The following is a 22,355-nucleotide window of genomic DNA, read 5'->3' on the forward strand; positions in this document are numbered from 1 at the left end:
CCTTTGTATTTCCAGAGGCTTTTTCTTACTACAGTATGATTTGATTCCTTCTAAGGAAAAAGATTATCTGACCATAGTGTTTAGTAAATGCTGTACCTTACTTTCCAGATTTCTTGTGGTATGTAACATATTCCAGTTTATTGTATAAACCAAACTAACAAGATGCACATAAATCTTGAATTAGATTAAGATAAAGATTAGGACAGACAGGTAGGCAGGAGACCAATTCTTTGCAGTAGGATGTAATCATGGGCATGTGACCTTGGAGTTGAAGTAGTCATGTGCCAAGAGACTCGATCCTAATGGCACTTTTTCATCATTTGGGTTTTCACTGGGAAAAGACAAAATCGAAAATGCCAGTCAATCATCATATGACCCAATGTGGTGTCCCTTGTCAGTGAAGGGATGACATACCATGAGCGCACTCGGTATGCATTAGATTGAGGTGAGGTGATGAGAAAGATAGTCACCAGCTGCCAGGACTTCTCCAGCAGAGGCTGGGATACAGAAATATAATCAGTTTTATGGAGGACAGACAGGTAGGCAGGAGACCAATTCTTTGCAGTAGGATGTTATCACGGGCATGTGACCTTGGAGTTGAAGTAGTCATGTCCTCCAATGCCCAAGAAGACCTCCCCCAGAGGAGACACAGGTGGGTTTCATTTATGATGCCTTCAGGCATCCACAGGGTGCCAGGAACTGCTTCCCGCAGAGCCCCGCTGGCCACAAACATGCCCCGCTAGTGGCTCAGAAGCACTTTGATCTTGGGGAGAGAAACGCCAATCTAACCCATTTGCCATTGATTTCTTAAGCAGATTCAGGGACACAGGGCGAAGCCGAGCTCTTGCAGGAATGGTTTAAGCTAGTCCTGGAGAAGAATAAATTAATGCGATATGAGTCAGAGCTACTGATCATGTAAGTAAAGCAACACAGATAACAGTGAGTGCTAACAGCCCCATGGCGGGAGGGGTGGCTCACCGTCCTTGGCTGGAGTCCCAGGATCTTTCCTCTTTGTGCATACGGAACAATGATTGGGGAAAATTGGTACTTTGTGTCTTGCATATCATGTCTGCATTAGTGGGAAGAATCTTTAGCAGTCTGTTCTCTCTGCAGAGTCCTATAGCTGAAATAGATTTCAGGTAGCAGGTCCAGGGAGTGGGAGGGCAGCTGGCCCATTCCTGGCCCCCAGGCACAAGTTAAAGAACAATCACACACCATCCTTGGGAAAGCTGTGTCTAGCTCCCCACGTGTGAATCATGGAAAGTGTGTTCGGTCTCTTCCTGGTGGCTTTAAGGGAAGAAAGGCTGAACTCTGTGTGCCTGAGAGCTGTTTGTCTTTTTCTAAATATGGGATGGCAAGCCTTTGGGAAGTCAAAAAGTAGACATGTAGTCTTCCATAAACTTCTGAAACAGGCAGAGGGCACTGTACCTGTCACCATTCTGAAGAAAGTAATGCTAAGCTCTAGAAATGAGGCTGAGAAGTTTCATTTATGCTATCTTTTTCATTTTCACCCCCACTCTGAGAGGTCATGTGGGGGGCCCAGTAAATTTGACCACTCTTCCCTGCCTGGGTGCTGAATATGTGAGAAATAGATGGAATTCAGAATATCACCAACATTATTAATAATGAGTAATGGCTAAGGATGAGAACACAGGTGGGCTTGCTACCTTCGTTAGTTTCCTAGGGTTCAGACAAATGACTACCAAGTGGGGCTTACAAGAACAGAGCTCCACGTGTAGATGTTCAGAGAGCTGCGGGGGGTAGGGGGATCCTTGCTTGCCTCTTCCCACTTTTTATGACTCCAGGTGTCCCTCAGCTGTGGCTGTGTCACTCTAGCCTTCCTTCTCTGTCTCTTCTTCTCTTAGAAGGTCTTGTCATTAGGCTTGGGGCTCCTGGGATAATCTAAAATGTAGCCATCTCACAGTCCCTAACTGTCTTCAAAGACCCTTTTAAAGTAACATCCCATTCCCAGTTTGCAGGCATTAGGATGAGGGGGGGGGTTCTCAATCAACCCATTACACTAACCAGAATTAGATGTTAACTACTTCATTGCAAAAGGAAGAGGATTCACTTCATCCGGAGGGGGAGACTTATTCCAGATTCCAGGCCTCGGTGTGAATGATATCCCCAGAGGACATTTGGCAATGGCCAGGAAAATGTGCTTGGTTTTCATACCTGGGGGTTGCTACTGAGAGCTACTGAATACAGACCAAGGATGTTAAACTCTCTACAAAGCACAGGGCAGCCCCTCCTCCCAGCCTGAAGGGTCAACAGTGTCAGCATTGAGGAGCCTTAAAAGTTCCACGGCAAAGCTCGGAGTGATTGAGAACACATGCTTGCTGAAGACAGGCTGACCCCCAGGAAGAGAGAAGTGAGCTGAACGCAGCTAGTCTGTTACCTGAGAGTGAGGACACGTCCGTCAGTGGAGGCAGCCAGGAGTTACACTCACCAAGCTCCATCACAGGGAAGGGCGGGAAGGGAGAGAAGGGGTCCTTTCTGGTGATCATTTGTTTCCTGACTATTTTTTTAAGTTGATGCACACAGAGAAATGCAGAGGAATTAAGTGATGAGTCCATATCTGCCCGACTGCAAAACCCTTATATGCAGTCATATTGTCTGCACTGGGGCCAGGTCTGAACTATAATGTCTTTTCAACGTAAATTTATAAAGACCATATTCTCTGTGCCAGAAATTCAGCCAGATTCTATAGAAATATAAAGTAAAGCCATAGTCAGACCTGGTAGTACAAGCCTAGAATCCCAGCACCACAGAGGTGGAGGCAGAGGGATCAGAGGTTCAAGGTCAGCCTGAGCTACACAGCAAGATCCTGGCTCTAAAACACATAAATAAATGCCACAGTCCCTATCTTCTGTGGTCTTATGGTTTTCGGGCAGATAGATGAACACGTGGAACAATAAGAAAGCCTGTTAGGGATTCCATGAAAGGTCTGAAGAGCATGGTATATGTCTGGAAGAGGCAGGGGAAGCCCTCTGCTGCCGTTGCCCAGAGTCAGCAGCTTCCCTAGACAGTGCATTGGCCAAGGACTTTTCGCCCCAAAAAGAAATCAACTAGGACAGCTGGGGTGTATGAACTAGACAGACAGAAGCAGGTTGGAGAGTAGATTTTAATTAGAGAAAAACCTGGATGAACAAGGAAAAGTATCTCAGATTGACATGTCAGGTCAGGCCCTTTGGGATGCAAAGCTAAGACAGAAGATAAATAAGCACAAGAGATTCCTTGGGGGAAGCACCTGTGAATGATAAAAAAAAAAAAACAAGAAGAAGAAGAAGAAGATGGGGATGGAGGGGCGTCTTGGGCCCCCACTGTAGCTCTGAGTCCTGTAAAGGCGGAGGAGAAAGGAAGGAGACTTGGGCAGGAGACCCAGATGTGGTACAGCTCTGAGTCTCAGCCAGGCCTTGGGAGCATCAGAGCAGAGGTAACCCATCAGAGGAGTTCCACACTAGGCAAGATGCTCAGCTTTCACTCCTTCGCTGGACTCAGCCAGTGACTAGTGTCATCTGGGCACGGCAGGACTTCAGCATGACCTTGAAGCAGATCCCGTCACAACCTCCAGCTCACTAGGCTCTGCCGAAAAACTTCTGAGATCTGAGCCCCACACCTCCACAGGCTTTCATTGAGGGCCCAGAGAAGTTCAGTGTCAGCCATGAGGCAGGACTTTGGCCCAGTTTTAGAGGTAGTGAAAACAGTGGCAGGCTAGGGATATAGGTCAGTTGGTAGAGTACTTGCCTAATGTGCATGAAGCCCTGGGTTCAGTCCCCAGTACCACATTAAATGGGGTGTGGTGATACACACTTGTGACACCAGCATTCAGGAGCTTGGAGGCAGGACGATCAGAAATTCAAGGTCATCCTTGGCAACATAGCAAGTCTAGCCTGGGCTATGTGAAAACCTGTCTCAAAAAGAAACAAAATAAACAGCAATAATAGTAATAATAATAATAATGGAAATGACGAGGTAAGCAAAGTGTAGGTAGGCCAGTATGATGGCAGTAATTCCTTAATTGATTTTTCCTCTCCCCGAGTATGTCTAGCTTTGGGTCAAGTTAATAAAAACTAACCAGCACAACCTCAAAGACCAGTTTCATCTGGTCATTACTCCAGGGCCCAGTTCTTCTATCCTTCCTACCTCTGGTCTGCCCCTAAAGAGAGGTTTGATGGCTTGCATCACACCCTCCAGTCGTACCATCGTGTCTCAAGTCCAGCACATTTCAACAGTCTTTGTAGGCACCTCTAGTGATTCCAACACCAGCAACACCTTCTGCTTAGAGATATTTAAAGACTCTAGATTTTTTATTGTTTCTGTTGTTTGGTTTCATATTTTTTTAGATAGGGTCTCACTATGTGGTCCTGGCTGGCCTTGAACTCACAGAGATCCACCAACCTCTGTCTCCCAAGTTCTGGGGTTAAAGGCATATGCCACCGCACCCAGCAAAGATGCCAGTTTTAATAAGGAAAAAGTAGTGTGTGAGGTACTATCCCTGGGTGTATCCATCGATGGGGTCTCCACACTTACCTTCCCTGTGTTTATAGTGTGAACGTTTCTCATTCTAGGGCCCAAGAACTAGAGCTAGAAGATCATCAGAGCAGACTGGAGCAGAAATTAAGAGAGAAAATGTCCAAGGACGGTGAGTGTGGCAACACATTTGGGGTCCCTGTTGAAGACATTTTTCCCCAGGACACTTGAGCAAGGCTTGTTGCAGATCCCAGAGTAGAGTCTTTTCTGCTCCCGTGGCCTGAGAATCAGAGGAAAGCCCAAAGCCAGCCTGTCCCTTGTACACATCAGAAACCCAGCAAATCCCCAGTTACCGTCATTCACTTGTGAGGGCCGCATTCCTCCGTCGTATGTGTCATTAGGAACACAACTTTATTCTTATTTTTGCACTCCTTTTTATTGAGGCAGAGCCTTGTTGTGTAACCCAAGCTGACCTTGAACTTTCAATCCTCCTGACTGAGTATATGAGTAACCAAAAGTTTAGTTACTCATCACTGTGACCAATCCTGACAAACAGCAGCTTAAGGGAGGAGAGGTCAGCTTTGGGCTCTTCGTTTGGGGGACACAGTCCATCAAGGCATGGCAACACGTGGCTCTGTGGAAGAAGGAGCATGAGGCACATGCCTGCTCATACTCAGCAGACCAAGAGGAGAGACAGAAAGCAGGGCAGGACCATAAACTACCCTTCCTTTCCAGTGACCCACCTCCAGTGAGGCCCCACATCCCACAGCTTCCATAATCTCCCAAGACATTGCCACCAGCTGTGGACCAAGTGTTGAAACACTTGAGCCTGTAGGGGACATTACACATTCAAACCATGCTGCTCAGCCTCCCAACTGCTAGGATTCCAGGCATGCACCACCGTGCCCTGCTAGAATAAAGCCAACCATTCACTTAGCAGACATTTCTTGAAAAGCTAATGTGGGCCTGACACATGGCAAAAGTCAACCCCTCTCCTACAGGAGTTTGTGATCCCACTGGGGAGACCAACACCCAAAGCGCCATCACTGTGTAGAGAAGATGGGAACAGTTGTTTGGGGAGCATGGAGGAAGGCAGGCCTGACTGCTGAACACTAGAAGTGTTAATGGAGCATTCCTACCAGCACTAGTTGGGGCTGGGCCAGGGCTTTGAGCATGAGATATAATCATCCCATCATGAAGGGGAAAGAGGGAACAAAGTCAACTGACATGATATGCTGGTTTATGAAATCAGTGCCTGCAGGCAGAAGGGCAGTCACTGTGTTTTATGTGCCTGGTCTGTGGGTCAGGTCCATGATGATCTTCTTTCCGTTACATCTTACAGTTAAATGATGCTTGTAGATCTCATAGAACCAGCGTTGCTCTGGCCTTACTGGGTTTCCTGATATAGAGCACATACTCTTTTTGCATTTTTAATATTTTATTTTTTATTTTTATTTTATATGTATGAGTATATTGCCTGCATGTATGGAAGTGCACCCATATCATGCAACGCACGAGGAGGTCAGAAGAGGGTGTCGGATCCCCTGGAACTGAAGTTATGAATGGTTGTTAGCTGCCATGTGGGTGCTGCAAATCAAACCTAGGTCTTCTGCAAGAACAGCCAGTGCTCTTAACTGCTGAGTCATCTCTCCAGTCCCATGGAGCACATACTCTTTATATTATACATCATCTTCATTTTTGGTTAAGTATTGTAGTGCCATTTTACAAGTTAGAAAGCCAAATCATGTATGTGGAGGTCTGAGGACAGCTTATGGGAATCAGTTCTCTCCTTCTACCCTGTGGGGCCCAGGGATGAAACTCAGGTCATCAGGCTTGGTGGCAAGTGCCTTTTCCCACTAAGCCATCATGCTAGCCCCAGATTTTTAAAAAACTTTTTGGAAACACTAAAATACCCCTCCATGAACAGGCTATAGTATCTGGCCTGCTTTGTACTCTATTTGGACATCTGATAAAAATGTAAATTTTTTGTTGTAGGATAGTAAATACCATCAAAGACTATAATTATAATTTTCTAAAATTCTTACTAAGATGAGAAGGGCCAGGTGTGGTGGCGCACACCTTTAATCCCAGCACTCGGGAGGCAGAGGCAGGCGGATCTCTGTGAGTTCAAGGCCAGCCTGGTCTACATAGTACGTTCCAGGACAGCTGGGGCTACAAGAAGACCCTGTCTCAAAAAGACGGAAAAAAAAATCAATGTAAGGCAGGCATGATGGCGCAGGTCTTTAGTCCCAGGACTAGGGAGGAAGGGGCAGGGGGATCTGTGCTATAGCAATAGTGAGGCTAGTCTGATCTACACTATGAGTTTCACATCAGCTGGGGCTACAGGTAGACCCAGTATCAACAAGACCAAGGTAGATTACATTAGATAGATAGATGGACGGACGGACTAGCTAAGTAGACAGACAGACAGACAGACACCAATGTAAGTCGGGGTGTAGTGGCACAAGTTTAGTTCCTCCGCACAAGTCTAGTTCCAGCACTCGGGAGGCAGAGACAGGTAGATCTCTGTGAGATTCAGGCCAGCCTGGTCTACATAGTGAGTTCCAGGCCACTCTTGCAGGGAAGCCCCGTTGCTGGTGTCACCTGTAGCCTGGTCAGTCTCCTAATGGTGTCCTTTGGAGCCAATACAAAAGGCAGGGGCTGGGGAGGTGGCTCCGTCATAAAGTTCTTACAGGGAAGCCCTGTTACTGGTGTCACCTGTAGCCTGGTCAGTCTCCTAATGGTGTGCTTTGGAGCCAATACAAAAGGCAGGGGCTGGGGAGGTGGCTCCGTCATAAAGTGCTTGCTGTACAAGCATGAGGATCTGAGTTCAACCCCTGAGAACCCACATAGAAAAACCTGGGTGCGACAGTATACACCTATAATCCCAGCACTGGGGAGGTAGAGACAAGAAGATCCCTGGCCAACCAGCCTAGCCCAGTAGGTAAGCTCTGGGCTGAGGAAGAAACTCTGCCTCAAAAAATAAGGTAGAAAGCAATTAAGGGAAGACACCTGATATCTGTTGACCTCTGGCCTCCATATGCACGTACACACATCTGTAAATACATGTATGCACAAACATGTACATGTACATGCGCACGCATACAAGAAAGGGGACTATAGAGATGACTCAGTGGGTAAAAGCACTTGCCATGTATGAAGCCCGATAACCTGTGTTCATATCCCCAGAAGCCATGTAAAAGACAGATGTGGTGGTGTGTGTCTATGATGCCAGCACACCTATGGTAAGGTGGGAGGTAGAGATGGGAGAACCTTCTGGCAGCTTGTGAGTCAGCTGGGCTGCAATGTACAGGGCAGTAAAAAACTAGAGAGACCCTACCTCAAGCAAGGTAGACGGTGAGAACCAATTTCTAAAAGTTGTCTTTTGACCTCTACACATGCTGTAACACCTGTGCACCGTCATGTGTGAACAGGAACACACACAAATAATAAATATTTATTGTTTTGTTTTGTTTTGAGATAGGGTCTCACTGTGTACTTCCAAAAGTTGTCTTTTGACCTCTACACATGCTGTAACACCTGTGCACCGTCACGTGTGAACAGGAACACACACAAATAAATAATAAATATTTATTGTTTTGTTTTGAGATAGGGTCTCACTGTGTAGCCTTGGAATAATAAAATAAAAAATATTTATTTTTTAAAAAGCAAAAAGGTACAAATTGTCATTACAAATGACAGAAGTGTTCGTGTCATTGAGGTAGGGGCAGCTGGAACACACACAAATAATAAATATTTATTGTTTTGTTTTGTTTTGAGATAGGGTCTCACTGTGTAGCCTTGGGATAATAAAATAAAAAATATTTATTTTTTAAAAAGCAAAAAGGTACAAATTGTCATTACAAATGACAGAAGTGTTCGTGTCATTGAGGTAGGGGCAGCTGATACAGGCAGTTTATTTGGAACCTTCCCTCAGTTCGCCTTGCATGGCTCAAATGTGCTTAGGAAAACAGCCTTCTCTTGTTTGATTGGTTTCTTCCTTGGAAGGACGAGGGGGCTCCATGGGGTGTCGCTGTATTAAAGTTCCTCACAGATGCCTCCTCCCCACTGCACACAGTTCTCAAGATGAAATGAGTCAGTTCCTGCACAAAGCACCCACCTTTCTCCTCTGTGTCTTTACCAGCAGTTTCTTGGTGCTAGATTACTTTCCTTAAAGTCCTAGAGCAGGACAAACAGAGAACAGTTGTAAAGTCCTGCGCCAAGAACGTCTCTGGACCCAATCTTACCTGAGATCTGTTTTTTGTTTTGATTTGTTGTTGGTTTTTTTTTTTTTTTAATTCAGAGAGCCAGAAAGATGAAAATGATCTAACAGAGGAGCAAGAAATACTCAAGGAGATGATGCATGTGATTGAACAAAGAAACAAACTGGTGGACTCCTTGGAGGAGCAACGAGTCAAAGAAAAGATGGAAGACCAGCACTTTGAAAACTTTGTTCTCTCCAGTGGCTGTCAGCTCAGCAGGACGTAAGGTGCTCTTCCCTCTCAGAAGCCAGCAAGCCAGGAGCAGGAGCTGCCAATCTTTCTCACCCAGGTGCTGAATTTAGAAGCTGCTTTTTCTTCTTTTTAAAATTAAACATCTCTCATATGAGCCAGGTGTGGTATTTCACACCTGTAATCCCAGCACTTCAGAGGAAGCTGAGACAGGAGGATTGCCGTGAGTTCCAGGCCAGCCTGGACTACACAATGAGATACTGTCTCAAAAACCGAACACCTTCGTAGCTCTTACATCTGCTGCATGCAGCTTCCCAAGATTTTTCCAGAGACTGCAATGAAAAAATGAAAAACCAAAGGCTATTGGAGTCCAGTGTGCTGGGCTCTTGGAATGGAGGTGTTCCTGGCCGGTGGCCAGTATTGTTTTCTCTGGAAAGTTAGGCAGAGGCTTGATTCCCTGCTGCCTTTTTGGCGGTTTTTCTCCCTCATTCACTGAATTACATGTGTTGAGACTTTTAAGAGCTGCCTTTTCATTAATAACCCATGTTTGTCTTTTTTGCATGGTTGACCAGTTTCCAAATGTCAAAAAGCAGCAACAGCAGTTTAAAGATTAGGTTAATATTTAAACTGTGTTTCCAGAGAAAGTGGAGAAACCTTGAGATTACCGATTACATAAAGCAAATAACTCATATGGCGGGTGTTAATTCAATCCAGAGTGAATTTAATTTACCAGGTATATTTATAAGCCTTAATATAATATACATAAGCAATGAGAGTTTAATAGAACATTTGAGCCTTAATTTAATTTTTTTTTGAAAAAGAGAAAGGAAATAAAAACTTTAAGTTCATGCCAGCAGGCTCCTTGGTTTTCACTGAATCCTGCTGGCTTAGAGAAGCCACAGTGTTCTGCCTCTAGCCTTGGATCATAATGCTAAGTGCTTTTAGGAATGAATGACTTTGAAGTGCTTTTTGAGTTAGTGCTGGTGATGACAGAGAGGGAAATTTTCACTTGTTGATAAAACATGGGTGAGTTGGTACTGCTTCTAAAAGCAAACACAGCATGGTACTAGGAGAGGTGGGCTCTCCACGGTCACCTGTGTCATCCTAGGCCCAAAATAAAACCACTTCTAACTTCCAGGTAGAACTGAAGGCAGTGACTCAAATTACCTAATTCCGATTTGGGTCACGAGTGTTTTTATTTTATGGCATTTTCAATAGACAAGGAAAACTGCTGGATGGAATGGACACGCTGAGACACCGGGCTTTGTTGGGCATTTGGATAGTGCATACAGAGACAAAAGAAGACATGATTTAGAGTGGTGATATGTTGTCATAAAGCATTTGACTCTTCTCCCTAGATGAAATTCTTAGATTTAACCTACTAGTGATGAGAGAGGTTGAGGAACTCTTCAGTATACATTGCACTCATTTCTTCTAGCATTTAAGTGTCGTTAGACAAAGGTGTTTTATAACTGTTGGTTCTGACTGGCAGCCAAAGTTCTCTCAGTCTAAGTTGATCCATTAACTGCTTCCATCCGGTATGCTGTCTGTGTGGACCAAGCTGGCCAGGGACAAGCTGTCAGCCTATGTTTTGGGTGGTAGTTAACAGCAGTCCTTCCATGGCAAACCCAGGACCAACAGTTGTGCTTTTTTTTTTTTTCCACTTTATTTTTACTTTATGTGTATGCATGTATTGCATGCATGTATGCAAGTGCACCCATGTCATGCAGTGCTCACAGAGGACAGAAGAGGACATCAGATCCCCTGGAACTGGAGCTGTAGATGGTTGTTAGCTGCCATGTGGGTGCTAGGATTCAAATCCAGGTCTTCTGCAAGAACAGCCAGTGCTCTTAACCACTGAGCTGTTCTTTTTTCTTCTCTTTCTTCCTACTTAAAAGAACTATACCACTTCTGGTTATCTATTTTTACTTATTTGTATACTTAGTGGGTGTGGATCATGTGATTTCCTGATGTGTCCTGTGTTATCATTCAAAGAGGACTTTTCAAAACGAAGATATTAGCAACTTAATGACCAAGATGTTCGAGGCAGTAATTTGTGTAGTAATAAAGATGTATGGAGGTCGTCAAAATAGTATTTTCAGCCACCAGGCATTTAGAAGATATTAGATACACTGACTCATTTTAAGAAAGAGATGTATAACTTCAGTTTTCCTTCTAGAACATTTGAAAGTATTCACGTTCCACCTTTCCTGCCAGTTAGAGAAAACTGCAGTCTGATGCCTCCATGTATTTGACAAAGAATTCCTTTTTTGTGTATAGTGCCTAGGTGTTATTGTATAGAAGAACTGGTACTTGCTTTAATTTATTATATTTCATCTAATAAAAATGATTTTCTTAAGAGAGCTGGCAAAGAGGATGATTCTTGGTCCTTCTATTATGTTAATATAAGAAAGGACATTTGTTCACTACTTCCCACAAACTGTGTGCTGTTATGAATTAAGGTTTAAACTTATCTGGCTAAGTTCAAAACACAAGCCTCATCCCTAACAGCTTTCAACTTCTGCTGTCTTCCTGCATCACCAAATGTGCAAAGACCATTTCAGTGATATTCTCCAAAGACAGGAACATTGTTGCTGTTGAGCTACTTAACATGACCTGACTCCTTACAATAATGGTCTAGACCCTTAGAATATAAAATGTCCATCTTGAAGACAGTTTCTTTGTGCAATATGAGCAGGATTGTGAAAAGGCATAGTCAAGGGGAAAAGGATTCAGGACTCTGACTGGGATGGGAGGTTCCTGCCTTGGGTCATCTCCCACAGCTTCTAAATCAACCCACAAGTTTTTCACAGTCATAAGTTCAGAATCGTACTTATGTTGAACCAAGAGAACTGTTCTTAAGCCCGCTCTCCCCAGCCATTTATTTACTGATCCACTTACTTAACATTCTCTGAATATCTGTGGGGGTCTATAGTCCTGTGCTAGATGCTAGGCTACAGAAAGGAGATTCACCTCCCTCTCCATCCCCAAAGAGATACAAAGATCAAGAAATAACCATCGCCCCCAAAGGAAAGGATAAAGGGCTCTTTAAAAATAATAAGCACCAGGGCTGGAGAGATGGCTTAGCGGTTAAGAACACTGGTTGTTCTTGCAGAAAACCTGGGTTCATATCCCAGCACCCACATGGCAGCTAACAACTGTCCATAACTCCAGTTCCAGGGGATCTGACAGCCTCTTCTGCCCTCCACGGGCATTGCACGACACAGGTGCACTCACCTACATGCAGGTAATACACGCATATGCATAAAATAAAATAATTAAAAATAAAAATAAAAAAATAATAAGCATCACCCTACTCTAGTCAAGTTTATCCCCAGTAAGAGGACTTTCCTCTATCATCACTGTTGTGCTTCTCTGGCGATAAAAATAAGTTCATGTTGCTAAAACTGTGAAAAATCCCATCAGGTTGGACCTGTTTCATTTAGACCTCAGCGCTGGCAGCGTCAGGCTGCTTGGAATCAATCAATGCCGACATGCAGCATGCTAATTGCCACTGAGAAAGGAAATGGCAGGTGTTGCCAACTCTGCAGAGCTGCAATGAAATTGATGTTTTCTGCATTCGGGGGCAAATGACAATTCGGTGATGTCTGTCTTCCCAGGAAGCAGATTGATAGGCTTTGCCTTCCAAACTGAAAATGGCAGCCTGCCCCGCCCAGGTGGCTGGTCCGAGAACTACCTCAGCAGGACAGAGGTGGCAGGGGGCGGCTGGCGCCACCATACAAATGGAGCTACTTAAAATGGTGGCAGTTGCTAGATACAGGGAGTGCCAGTGTGGGAGGTGACTGTCCTCAGAGGGCTCATATGAGGGGAAAGCGTCCTGTTTCACCTGTCATTGATCATCTCACCTCACTGCTGACAAGCTCGTAAAAGATTAATCTGCTCCAACAATTGGTAGCTATTCATGTGGATGGAAACGTGTTATACGTACAGGACTCTAAATAATGAAATGAACCCTCAAATAAATGGTTTTGTGTCTCAGGAATCAAAACCTGGGCTTGCCTGACCCCTCTGAGGGCAGCTTTCAATTCATCTCTTTCTTCTAGGTGAAAGAGCCTGGACAAAGCTTTGATTTGGTGTGGGAGTCAGGGAATTAACATGGAACATCTTATTACGCCAGGGCACCTGGAAGGATTTACCTGGGCGCCTTCCCATTGGGTCCCCGTGAGGAGTGGAGGCAGCTCACCTCGGGGTGCATTCTCTCAACAAAGAAAGCCATTTTCAAGGCTGGGAAGGGGAGGGCCAGGGCTGTCCTGGCCCAGCCCGCCTGCCCCTCTTCTTGCCTAGGGAAGACTGGTTTTGAATTCCACTCACTGGACGATGGAGACACTCCCTTCTACACAGAGCTGGCCTCTTCCTGCCACTCACACTCTTTGAGGATTGTTTGGGTTTCCTCCATTTTTAATCCCAGCACATGCAGATGTATAGACTGTAAGTTAGAACACACTTGAATGGCCATATCAGATCTAACAGTCCTGAGAGCCATCAGCATCCCACACTGGATTCCCCCCTTCACTGTGGGAAAGCATCTGATCCACTGTTTGAAAGGATTCACTTTTCTCATTGTCAATAGGAAACTGTCCACAACTGTCATTGTTTTATACACATTGATCTGCCAGGTGAAGGGACAGCCACCTTAGTGGGGCTCTGTCAATTTTCCCCTGGCACCTGTTGGGGCTCAGGTGCCCTCCCTGTGGTCCTGAGCAGCAGCCTCAGTCTCTCTGTATCTGTTAGCTACAGCTCATCATCCCTGAGCTTTCTGGGGCAGGTTGGGCACTTTCACGCTCACTCCCTCACCCAGCTCATTTCTGAAGAAGAGGGAGGAGCAGGGGGAGGACGAGGAGGGAAAGGAGAGAGAAGAGAGGGACAGGAGGAGGGGGGACAGGAGGGATAGAGGGAAGAGGAGGGAGAGGAGGAGGGGAGGAGGAGGAGGAAAGAAAAAGAAAAGCCGGCACAAGGTCCTAGGTTTGCTTCCCAGCACCAGGAAACACAAAACAAAAACAACAGCATTGGAGCTCCCCCTCCCCAAGGTTGTGCAGGTCTAAAGCAGTGACCCAACTAAGCTGTGGCTTCAAGAGCCTTGGGAGGCAGAAGCAGATGGATAGATGGGTATCTGTGAAATGGAGGCTAGCCTCACTACAAAGCAAGTCCCAGGTCAGTTGGGGCCACAGGGAGAGCCTGTCTCAGGAACAGACAAGCAAACAAAAAGCAACTGTTGTTACCTAACTCTGCCACACTTCAGCAGGATCTTTCAAAGAACATGACCCTGCAGATGTGTCTAACCCTTGGCCCATAAGCTGTATGCACCCCAATATATCTATGACTGCAGCCCAACACAAAATTGTAAACTTACTTAGAACATAATGAGATTACTTTTTGTAATTGATCTGTGCAATAATTAAGCACAGAACCTTGTAAATGATGATGTCATATTACTATGTCAAAAGGCTGGGTGTGCTTGCTAGGCTGGGAAGATGCCTCTTGTTTATTCTAGGTGGTCAAATACTCCTGACTCAGTCATGAACCCTAAGTTTCAGATGCAGGTGCCATAGAATCACTCCCCAGTTCTGACCTGGCACGGTGGTGAATGGCTGTAATCCCAGTACTCAGGAGGTAGAAGCAGGAGTTTCAGGAGTTCAAGGAGCGCCTCAGTCACATGGTGAGTTCCAAACCAGTCTGGGCTACATGAAACCCTGTCTCAAAAAACAGTGGGGGGTGGGCTAGTGAGATAGATCAGTACGTAAGAGTGCTTACTATTTAAATCTGAAGACTCGAATTCAAATCCCCAGCATTCTTTTTTATTTGTTTATTTATTTATTTTTATTCTATGTGTATGAATGAGTGTTTTGCTTGCATGTAAGTGTGTCATGTGTATGCAATGCCCACAGAGCCCAGAAGAGGACATTGGATTTCAAGGAACTGGAGTTACCTGCCACAGGGGTGCTGAGAACCTAACTCCTGTCCTCTGCAAGAGCAGTCATCTCTCCAACAACCCCACCCCCACCCTATAAATGCTAGACATGGATGCATTTGCCTAGAACCCTAGTATTGTGGGGGTGGAGACAGACAGATCCCAGGAGCTCACTGGCCAGCAAGCATAGTCAAAAGGACAGACCCTGTCTGAGGGATTAAGACTGAAAGTGTTAGAGGAAGGCACCTCTGGCATCTCTGAATGTGTTCATAGATGTGGGTACCCACCTATACATGAGCACATACACCAAACACACAAAATACACACAACAATGATGAATTTTAATTAATTTAAAAGAAAGGCTCACATCCCTATGCTAAGAATAGTCAAGAGCCCAGGGATATGGGAACCAAACCTGGATCCTCTACAAGAGCAACTAGTGCTCTTAACTGCTGAGCCAGCTCTCCAGCACCTTCTTTATGTTTTTTTTTTTTTGCGATATGGTTTCATACTGTAGCTCAGGCTAGCCTCCCTTCTCCCCTTGTTTTTGCCCCTTACCAGGTGAGTGTGACTTGGGAGCCAGACTGTCTCTGCTAATATTGTAACTGTTTCCTTCCATACCCCATCTCCAGACCTGTATGGTCAGCTGGGAAAAGAGTATCTGCATCCATTTTGGCTGGGGAGGGGTCAAAGCTGCTGAGACCAGAGGGAGGAAGGCCGGAAGCATGGTCCCTAGTAGTGAGATGGAACTAAACCTGCAGATGGCTTCTTCAGGAAACCCTGAAGGGTGGACTCAAAGCACTGCTGGCCAGTGGGTAAGAGGGGGGTTGGACAGCTGTCATCAGAGGTCAGGTCAGAGAGATGGTCCCCAGAGCAGGTCACACAAAAAACAGTGAGTCAGATGACATTAGTGAGGGGACAGTTCTAGAGGGTATGCATCACCTGGTCTGGCACCTGCTTAGATCTCCATTCAGGAAGCTGCTCACTCCAACCAGTTCTGCTTAGACTGAATGTGTCTGTTTTTGGCTTTTCTGTTGGTATTTGAGCTGTGGTCTCAATTACAAAGTCAGATTGCACATTGTTCCCATTTTTAAACTGATGACTATGTACAGCAGAAAGCCTTGAGAGAGGCAGGAGGGGGACCAGCCCATTTCACAAGTGGAGACATCAAGGCACACTGAGTTGTTTGGGGCCATGCAGGGAGTAGTGGCAGAGCCAGACCTAGAGCCCTGACTTAGTGGCATGCTCCCTTGGCATGTTTAGAATGGGTATATGTTGGGGAACCCTTCTGTTAAGGTCAGCTCCTTTCTCAGCAGGGGCTTCCTGCCTGACTTACCTGGAAAGTGCTGCCAAGCACGGATGCCTGACCTTATTCAGAACATGACCTTTGGCATAGTTACCTGCAGTAAAAACTACCCCCAGGTTTTTTCTATATGATAATTAGGCATTGCCTGGTAGTCGGACAATAGGAGCCCCTACCACATGTAAATCGAACACCTATCTGCTGCCTCCACACTATATTTTCCCTAAACTCCACTGAATAAATGGAGCTGTTTCACTGAATCTGGAGCTGTATCACTGACTGTGCTGCCTCCACACTATATTTTCCCTAAACCCCACTGAATAAATGGAGCTGTTTCACTGAATCTGGAGCTGTATCACTGACTCTGCCTCCCTGGAAGGGCTTTCTTCCGTCAGTGCTTACTGGCTGTCCTGACCCCATTCGTTGCTTCTGCTCCCTTTGTCCTTGTGGATAGGTGGCCAACAACCCATGAGGGGAGGGAGAGACCCCATAGGTATACTCATTGGAGTTCCCATCAGCTATAGACAGCCTTAAGCTTTTGTTTACATTGTGCACGTGTGTGCTCATATATGCACTCACGCATATGTATATCTCCCCTGCCCCAAATTACTATGGACATAGTTTCTGTTACTCTGAAGTCCTATGCCACCACTGCTCGACATCAGGCTGTTGGCTCTGGTGTCAGGTGGGATCTTGAGGGCTTTCCCAGTGACTGCTCTCCTGCCCACCTCCCTCCTCTTGACTATTTACATGGTCTAAAAGCCTGCAAGAACCATGCTCTTCACCCTCAGCTGGGCCCAAACCCTCCTTCACCCTCTTCTGGCCTCCTCAAGTATTGCATACATGTGGTGCACATACATGTAGGCAAACACTCATACACATAAAATACATGAATCTTTAAGCAAACCAAACAAAACAAAAATTCCAAAACAAAACAAAAGGTCTTGGTGCATCCTCAGAGACCTGTGACATGGCCTGCATGGCCAACAATATCCCCGGGGCTCCAAGTGTCCTTCCTTGCCTCATTGGGTCTTCAGTGACTCATACCTGCCTCTTCTTGTCCTTAAATAACCCCTAGGTTGGAGAAATGATTCAAGTGCTTGCCTTGCAAGCATGAGGACTGAGTTTGATCCACCAGAACCCACACTGAAAAAAACTTTAAGGGCTGGAGGGATACGAAGGGGTTAAGAGCACTAGGAGCCAGGTTCAAGTCTCAGCACACACAGCTTGCAACCAGCCAAACCTCCAGTTCCAGGGGATCTGACACCCTCTCTGGCCTCTGTATATGGTGCACTTGTATACATGCAGGCAAAACACTCATACACATAAAATTAAAAATAATGAATAGCATTTTAAAAAATGTAATGCCTGACATAATAGCAGGTTCTTATAATCCCAGCACTGGGGAAGTGGAGACAGGCAGGTCCCTGGGACTCACTGGCCACTCAGCTTAGCCAAATTGGGAAGTCCAGACCAATGAGAAACACTGTCTCAAAAGGAAGAAAGAAGGAATGAAGGAATGAAGGAATGAAGGAAGGAAGGAAGGGGGAAGGGGAAGGGGAAGGGGAGAGGAAGGGGAAGGGAAGGGAAGGGGAAAAGAAAAGAAAAGAAGGAAAGGAAACAACCACAACAAAACCTAAAACCTAAGGTGTATTAAGCCTGAGATTGTCCTCTGGTCTCTGCACACATCATGTACACATACACACACACACACACACACACACACACACACACACACCCCCCATGTTCTGAGAATTTTTACTCAGGGGAGACACAAACAATGTGTACCCCTTGTCATAAGGTCCCAGTGGCAAACCGAAGTTCGAGTCCACCAAAGTTCACCCTGTGGACCCAATGAGTGCATTGGGCTTACTTACAGAGCATGGGTATGGGGTTACTGTCAGGAGCGTGGGTGGACTGGAAGGTCAGGACCCAGCATGAATGTTGGCTTCCTCGTGGACATGAATCTGGCAGGCTCTTCAGGTCCCCTCCTGGGCTACTGTGGCCAATACTTTCTGGTTACTGATGTGGATCCAGAGCTTTTGTGAAATACTCACTGATCTGTAGGGTTTCACATGACTCTTAGAAGTTAGTTTTCTAGGGTTGCCATCACACAGTTGTGCTATCCAACAAAGTGAGAGGGTCCTAGCTTGCTTTCTGTTGCTGTGATAGAACACCATGACCAAAAACAACTTGGAGAGTAAAGGGTTTATTTCAGTTTACAGGTAATAGTCCATCATGGAGGGAAGCCAGGGTAGGATCTCAAGCAGGAACCTGGAGGCAGGACCTGAAGCAGAGACCATGGAGGAATGCTGCTCACTGGCTTGTTCCCAGGCTCACCTTTCTTATAAAGCCCAGATCCACCTGCCTAGGGATGGTACTGCACACAGTGGACTGATCCCTCCCACATCAATTAGCAATAAAAAAATAGACATGTTCACGGGCCAATCTGATGGAGGAAATTCCTCAACTGAGGTTCCCTCTTCCTAGGTATGTCAAATTGGAAGCCAAGATTAGCCATCACTGGGTGGTTTCGAACAATAGAAATCAATTTTCTCTCAGGTGTGCTGGCCAGAAGTCCAAAACTCAGGTGTTTACTGAGCCAGGTTGCCTTGAGATTCTAGGTAAGGGTCCTCCCCTGCTTCTGCCTGGCATTCCTTGGCTGTGGCCATATAAACTCCAGTGGCCATCTCCTTTCCATCAGCTCCCTCTGTGTATGCCTGTGTCCAGACATTCCTCTTCTCTTAAGAAGTCCAGTCTTCCTGGAGTTGTGTCCATTATAGCTCAGAGGATGTACTCACTGCCAGACTGCCCTTCAAAGGCCACAGCTAATGTCCCAGAGTACCTAACGACCTGCTGTCGTACTGATTATCTCTTCAATGACCCTATATCTTAAAAGGTCCTGGGGGTAGGGACTTCTTTTGTGGGGGCCACTCTTCAACCCATAAGTGTCGCACATAAGAACTTTTAGGAAAACCATTCCCTGGTGAGAACCTTTCGAGTTTTACCTACCTTAATTTCTTTTGAGATGGTTGTTTTACCTCCATTCTGGGCTTTTAAGGGATATAATTTTTTAATGACTATAATAAAATACAAGGAAAAGTTGACAGCTATGTGCCAAGTAGAGATGACTCTCACGATTTGTGAACTCTGTCTGAGGGAGCTCCTAGGTGCCAATTTTCTCTCCATTACCTCAATAATAATAGTTACTTTTTCAGCAACCTCTCCCCAATAGTTACACTGTGTGATCCTCTGTTTGTCAAAGTCTAATGTCAAACTGTTACTTTTCCTTCTTCCCAGATAATGACTGGACTTTAAAACACTTAATTCTGGTTATTTGCCTCCCAATTTGAATGCTTTTACTTTAGTGTGTTTTAATTTAATATATATCTTTTTAAGCCTTACAGTGACATCCTTTCTATTTTTTTATAGTTACTATGCTTTCAGATCTGTCCATGTTTTTCTTTTACTTTTATATACTTATTTAAAAAATATTTACAGCTGGGTATGGTAGCACATGCCTTTAATCCCAGGACTTGAGAGACAGAGGCAGGCAGATCTCTGAGTTCAAGGCCAGCCTGGACTACACAGGGAGACCCTATTTCAAAACAAACAAAAAAACAGAAAAGCACACACACAAACACACACACACAAAAATCCCCAAATTTACACTTAGTTATGTGTTATATTTAGTTACCAAGGGGGAGGGGGAGCACACTAATCATAGTGCATGGTGTAAATGAAAGGACAACTTGTAACAATGGTTCTCCACACTATGTAGAACCCAAGAATCGAACTCATGTTGTCAAGCTTGGTGGCAAGCGCCTTTACCCATTTTTGAGACAGAGTCTTGCTATATACCACCCACTAGCATGGAACTTGCCCATCTTTCATAAAAATAGCTTTTATTTATTCTTTATACATTTATGTAGAGTATTTTGATCATAGCTACCCTCTAACCCTACTCAAACACCCAGACACCCCACCACATTCTTACTTCATGTTCTTTTTTTGAACCCCACTAAGTCCAATTTGTGCTATCTGTAAGTGCATGGGGGGCATCCACTGGAGCATGTGCAGTTGACTAGAGGTCACATCTAGAAAACTGACACCTCCTCCCTCTGTAGCCATCAACTGCCTGCTCTTCAACTATGGGTAGAGCTCATGATTTCTACTCAGCTAGGGGTGGAACACCCCCATTCATGCTTGAATGCTGACTGGCTTGATCTTTCTCAGGTCTTGTGCAGGAACCAGAACTTCTGTGGTCCTATCATGTCCAGAAGACAGTGTTTTGCAACAGTCTTTCCCTACATCCAACTTACAATCTTTCCACCCCCTCTTCCACAATGTTCCCTTAGCCTTGGAGGACTGAATGTGACCTAGTCCATCTTTTATTCTTTATTCTTTGCCTTGTCATTACCTTCCACCTGGGGTGATCAGTGAAATAAAAAAAAAGTTGATTTTTCTTCTGCCATACACTTTGGTGTTTCTGGTTGCTTGCGTGAGTAATTAACAATTTTTCTCTATGTTTTTAACTGGAAATGTCTTTGCTCTCTCTTCATTTACTGGAGTGGGCTGATTTAGGGTTTCAGACCAACCCCTCTCCCCCATTTTGGTGCTGCCTGGACTTTTTGTCTACTTATCTTTGGGACAGTGGCCACTATCCTCCGCTGCTTTCCAGAGAGTGATGGATGTGCTTGGTGCAAAGTTACCTGCAAATGACAGGTTCCCCACTAGCCCTGCAAGACCATGGCCCCATAAACTTTCCTTCTGCCTCTGCCTCCCAAATGGTGGGATTACAGGTGTGCATCATCATGCCTGGTTTAAGTATTTATTTTATCATGAGAAAACTGAGCCACGAAGAGATGAAAGAACTTCACATGAACTTACAGACATTTGACTGAAGAATGGTGATTTGAACCCAAGTCCTTCACCACCACATGACTCACCTTGTGAATCATGAAGTTGGATTGCTAGGACTGTTGAGGGAAGATGATAGGATAGGGCAGAAGCAGGGTTAGTGAGCTGGGAAAAGCCCAAGGCCAGCTAGAAATGTGATCCCTTAAAGAAGGTCTGGGGCAGGACTGGCCCAATTTAGAACCTATGGATTTTTGAGTGATATGGACCACATAAAGAGCTAGAAAAGAGACCTATGGGGGGTGGGGGTGGGGGGAGTCTTACAGCATACAGAGTCCCATGGCTTTGTTAAAAAAAAAAAAAGTTACTCAGGCTAGGGAGATGGCTTATTAGGTTATCAGGTAATAGTGTTTGCTGCTCAGGCATGTGGACCTGAGTTCAAATTCTCAGCACCTATATGAAGAGCCAAGTGATGGGGGCTGGAGCCCTGGCTGTTCTTATAGAGGACCTGGGTTCAATTCCCAGTACCCACATGGCAGCTAACAACAGCCTATAACTCCAGTTCCAGGAGAATCCAATACCCTCTTCTGACCTCCACAGGCATTGCACCACACGGGTGCACTTATATATATATATGCATGCAATACACTCATACATAAAATAATAAAAATATATTTTTTTAAAGTCAATTGTTTTGTGCACACTATAACCCCAGTGCTGTGAGGGGCAGAGACAAGAGGATTGCTGGGGCTTGTTGGGCACCAGCATAGCTCTAGGTTCAGTGAGAGATTGTCTTCAAAGAATAAAGTGGACACTGAGATGGCTCAGTGGTTAAGAGCACTGGCTATTCTAGAAGAGGACCAGGTTTAGTTCCCAGCACCCACATGGCCGCTAACAACCATCTGTAACTCCAGTTCCAGGGGATCCGACACCCTGTTCTGTCCATGTGGTACACATGTGGTGTTCTTACATACATACAGGCAAAACACCCATACACATAAAATAAAAATACTTTTTGAAAAAAGAGAATAAAGTAGAGAGTGATAAAACAGGTCCTCCTTTAGTCTCTGTGTGCATACCCACATGCACCACCCATTACATATACCCCCAAGTACTACCTCCAAGTACATACACCCCATATACATACACCCCCATATACATACACCACCCCATGTACATAAACCCCCCATGTACATACACCCATGTACATACATCACTCCGTGTACATACACTACCCCATGTACATACACCATCCCATGTACATATACCACCTCAGGTATATACACCACTTCATGTACATACACCCCCCATGTACATAACCATCCCATGTACATACACCACC

At 45.2% G+C, this 22,355-nt stretch overlaps 1 protein-coding gene across 4 annotated transcripts in view; it reads left to right on the forward strand.

The window, feature by feature from the left end:
• The window catches only part of Micalcl (MICAL C-terminal like), a 64,616-nt gene extending 53,957 nt beyond the window's left edge, over positions 1–10,659 (forward strand). For 2 of the 4 annotated variants that reach the window (XM_029556314.1, XM_029556315.1), the window contains 3 exons: positions 816–915; positions 4,572–4,645; positions 8,777–10,659. In XM_029556314.1, the coding sequence (XP_029412174.1) occupies positions 816–915; positions 4,572–4,645; positions 8,777–8,961 (359 nt within the window). In that variant the 3' untranslated portion in view covers positions 8,962–10,659. Of the gene's footprint in view, positions 1–815; positions 916–4,571; positions 4,686–8,776 lie in introns of those variants that run through there. The other 2 variants (XR_003847104.1, XM_029556317.1) reach the window with 2 other exon arrangements.
• Positions 10,660–22,355: the final 11,696 nt, after the last annotated feature.

The sequence above is a fragment of the Nannospalax galili genome, unplaced genomic scaffold (assembly GCF_000622305.1).
Source record: "Nannospalax galili isolate Female #2095 unplaced genomic scaffold, S.galili_v1.0 scaffold44, whole genome shotgun sequence".
Lineage (NCBI taxonomy): Eukaryota > Metazoa > Chordata > Mammalia > Rodentia > Spalacidae > Nannospalax > Nannospalax galili.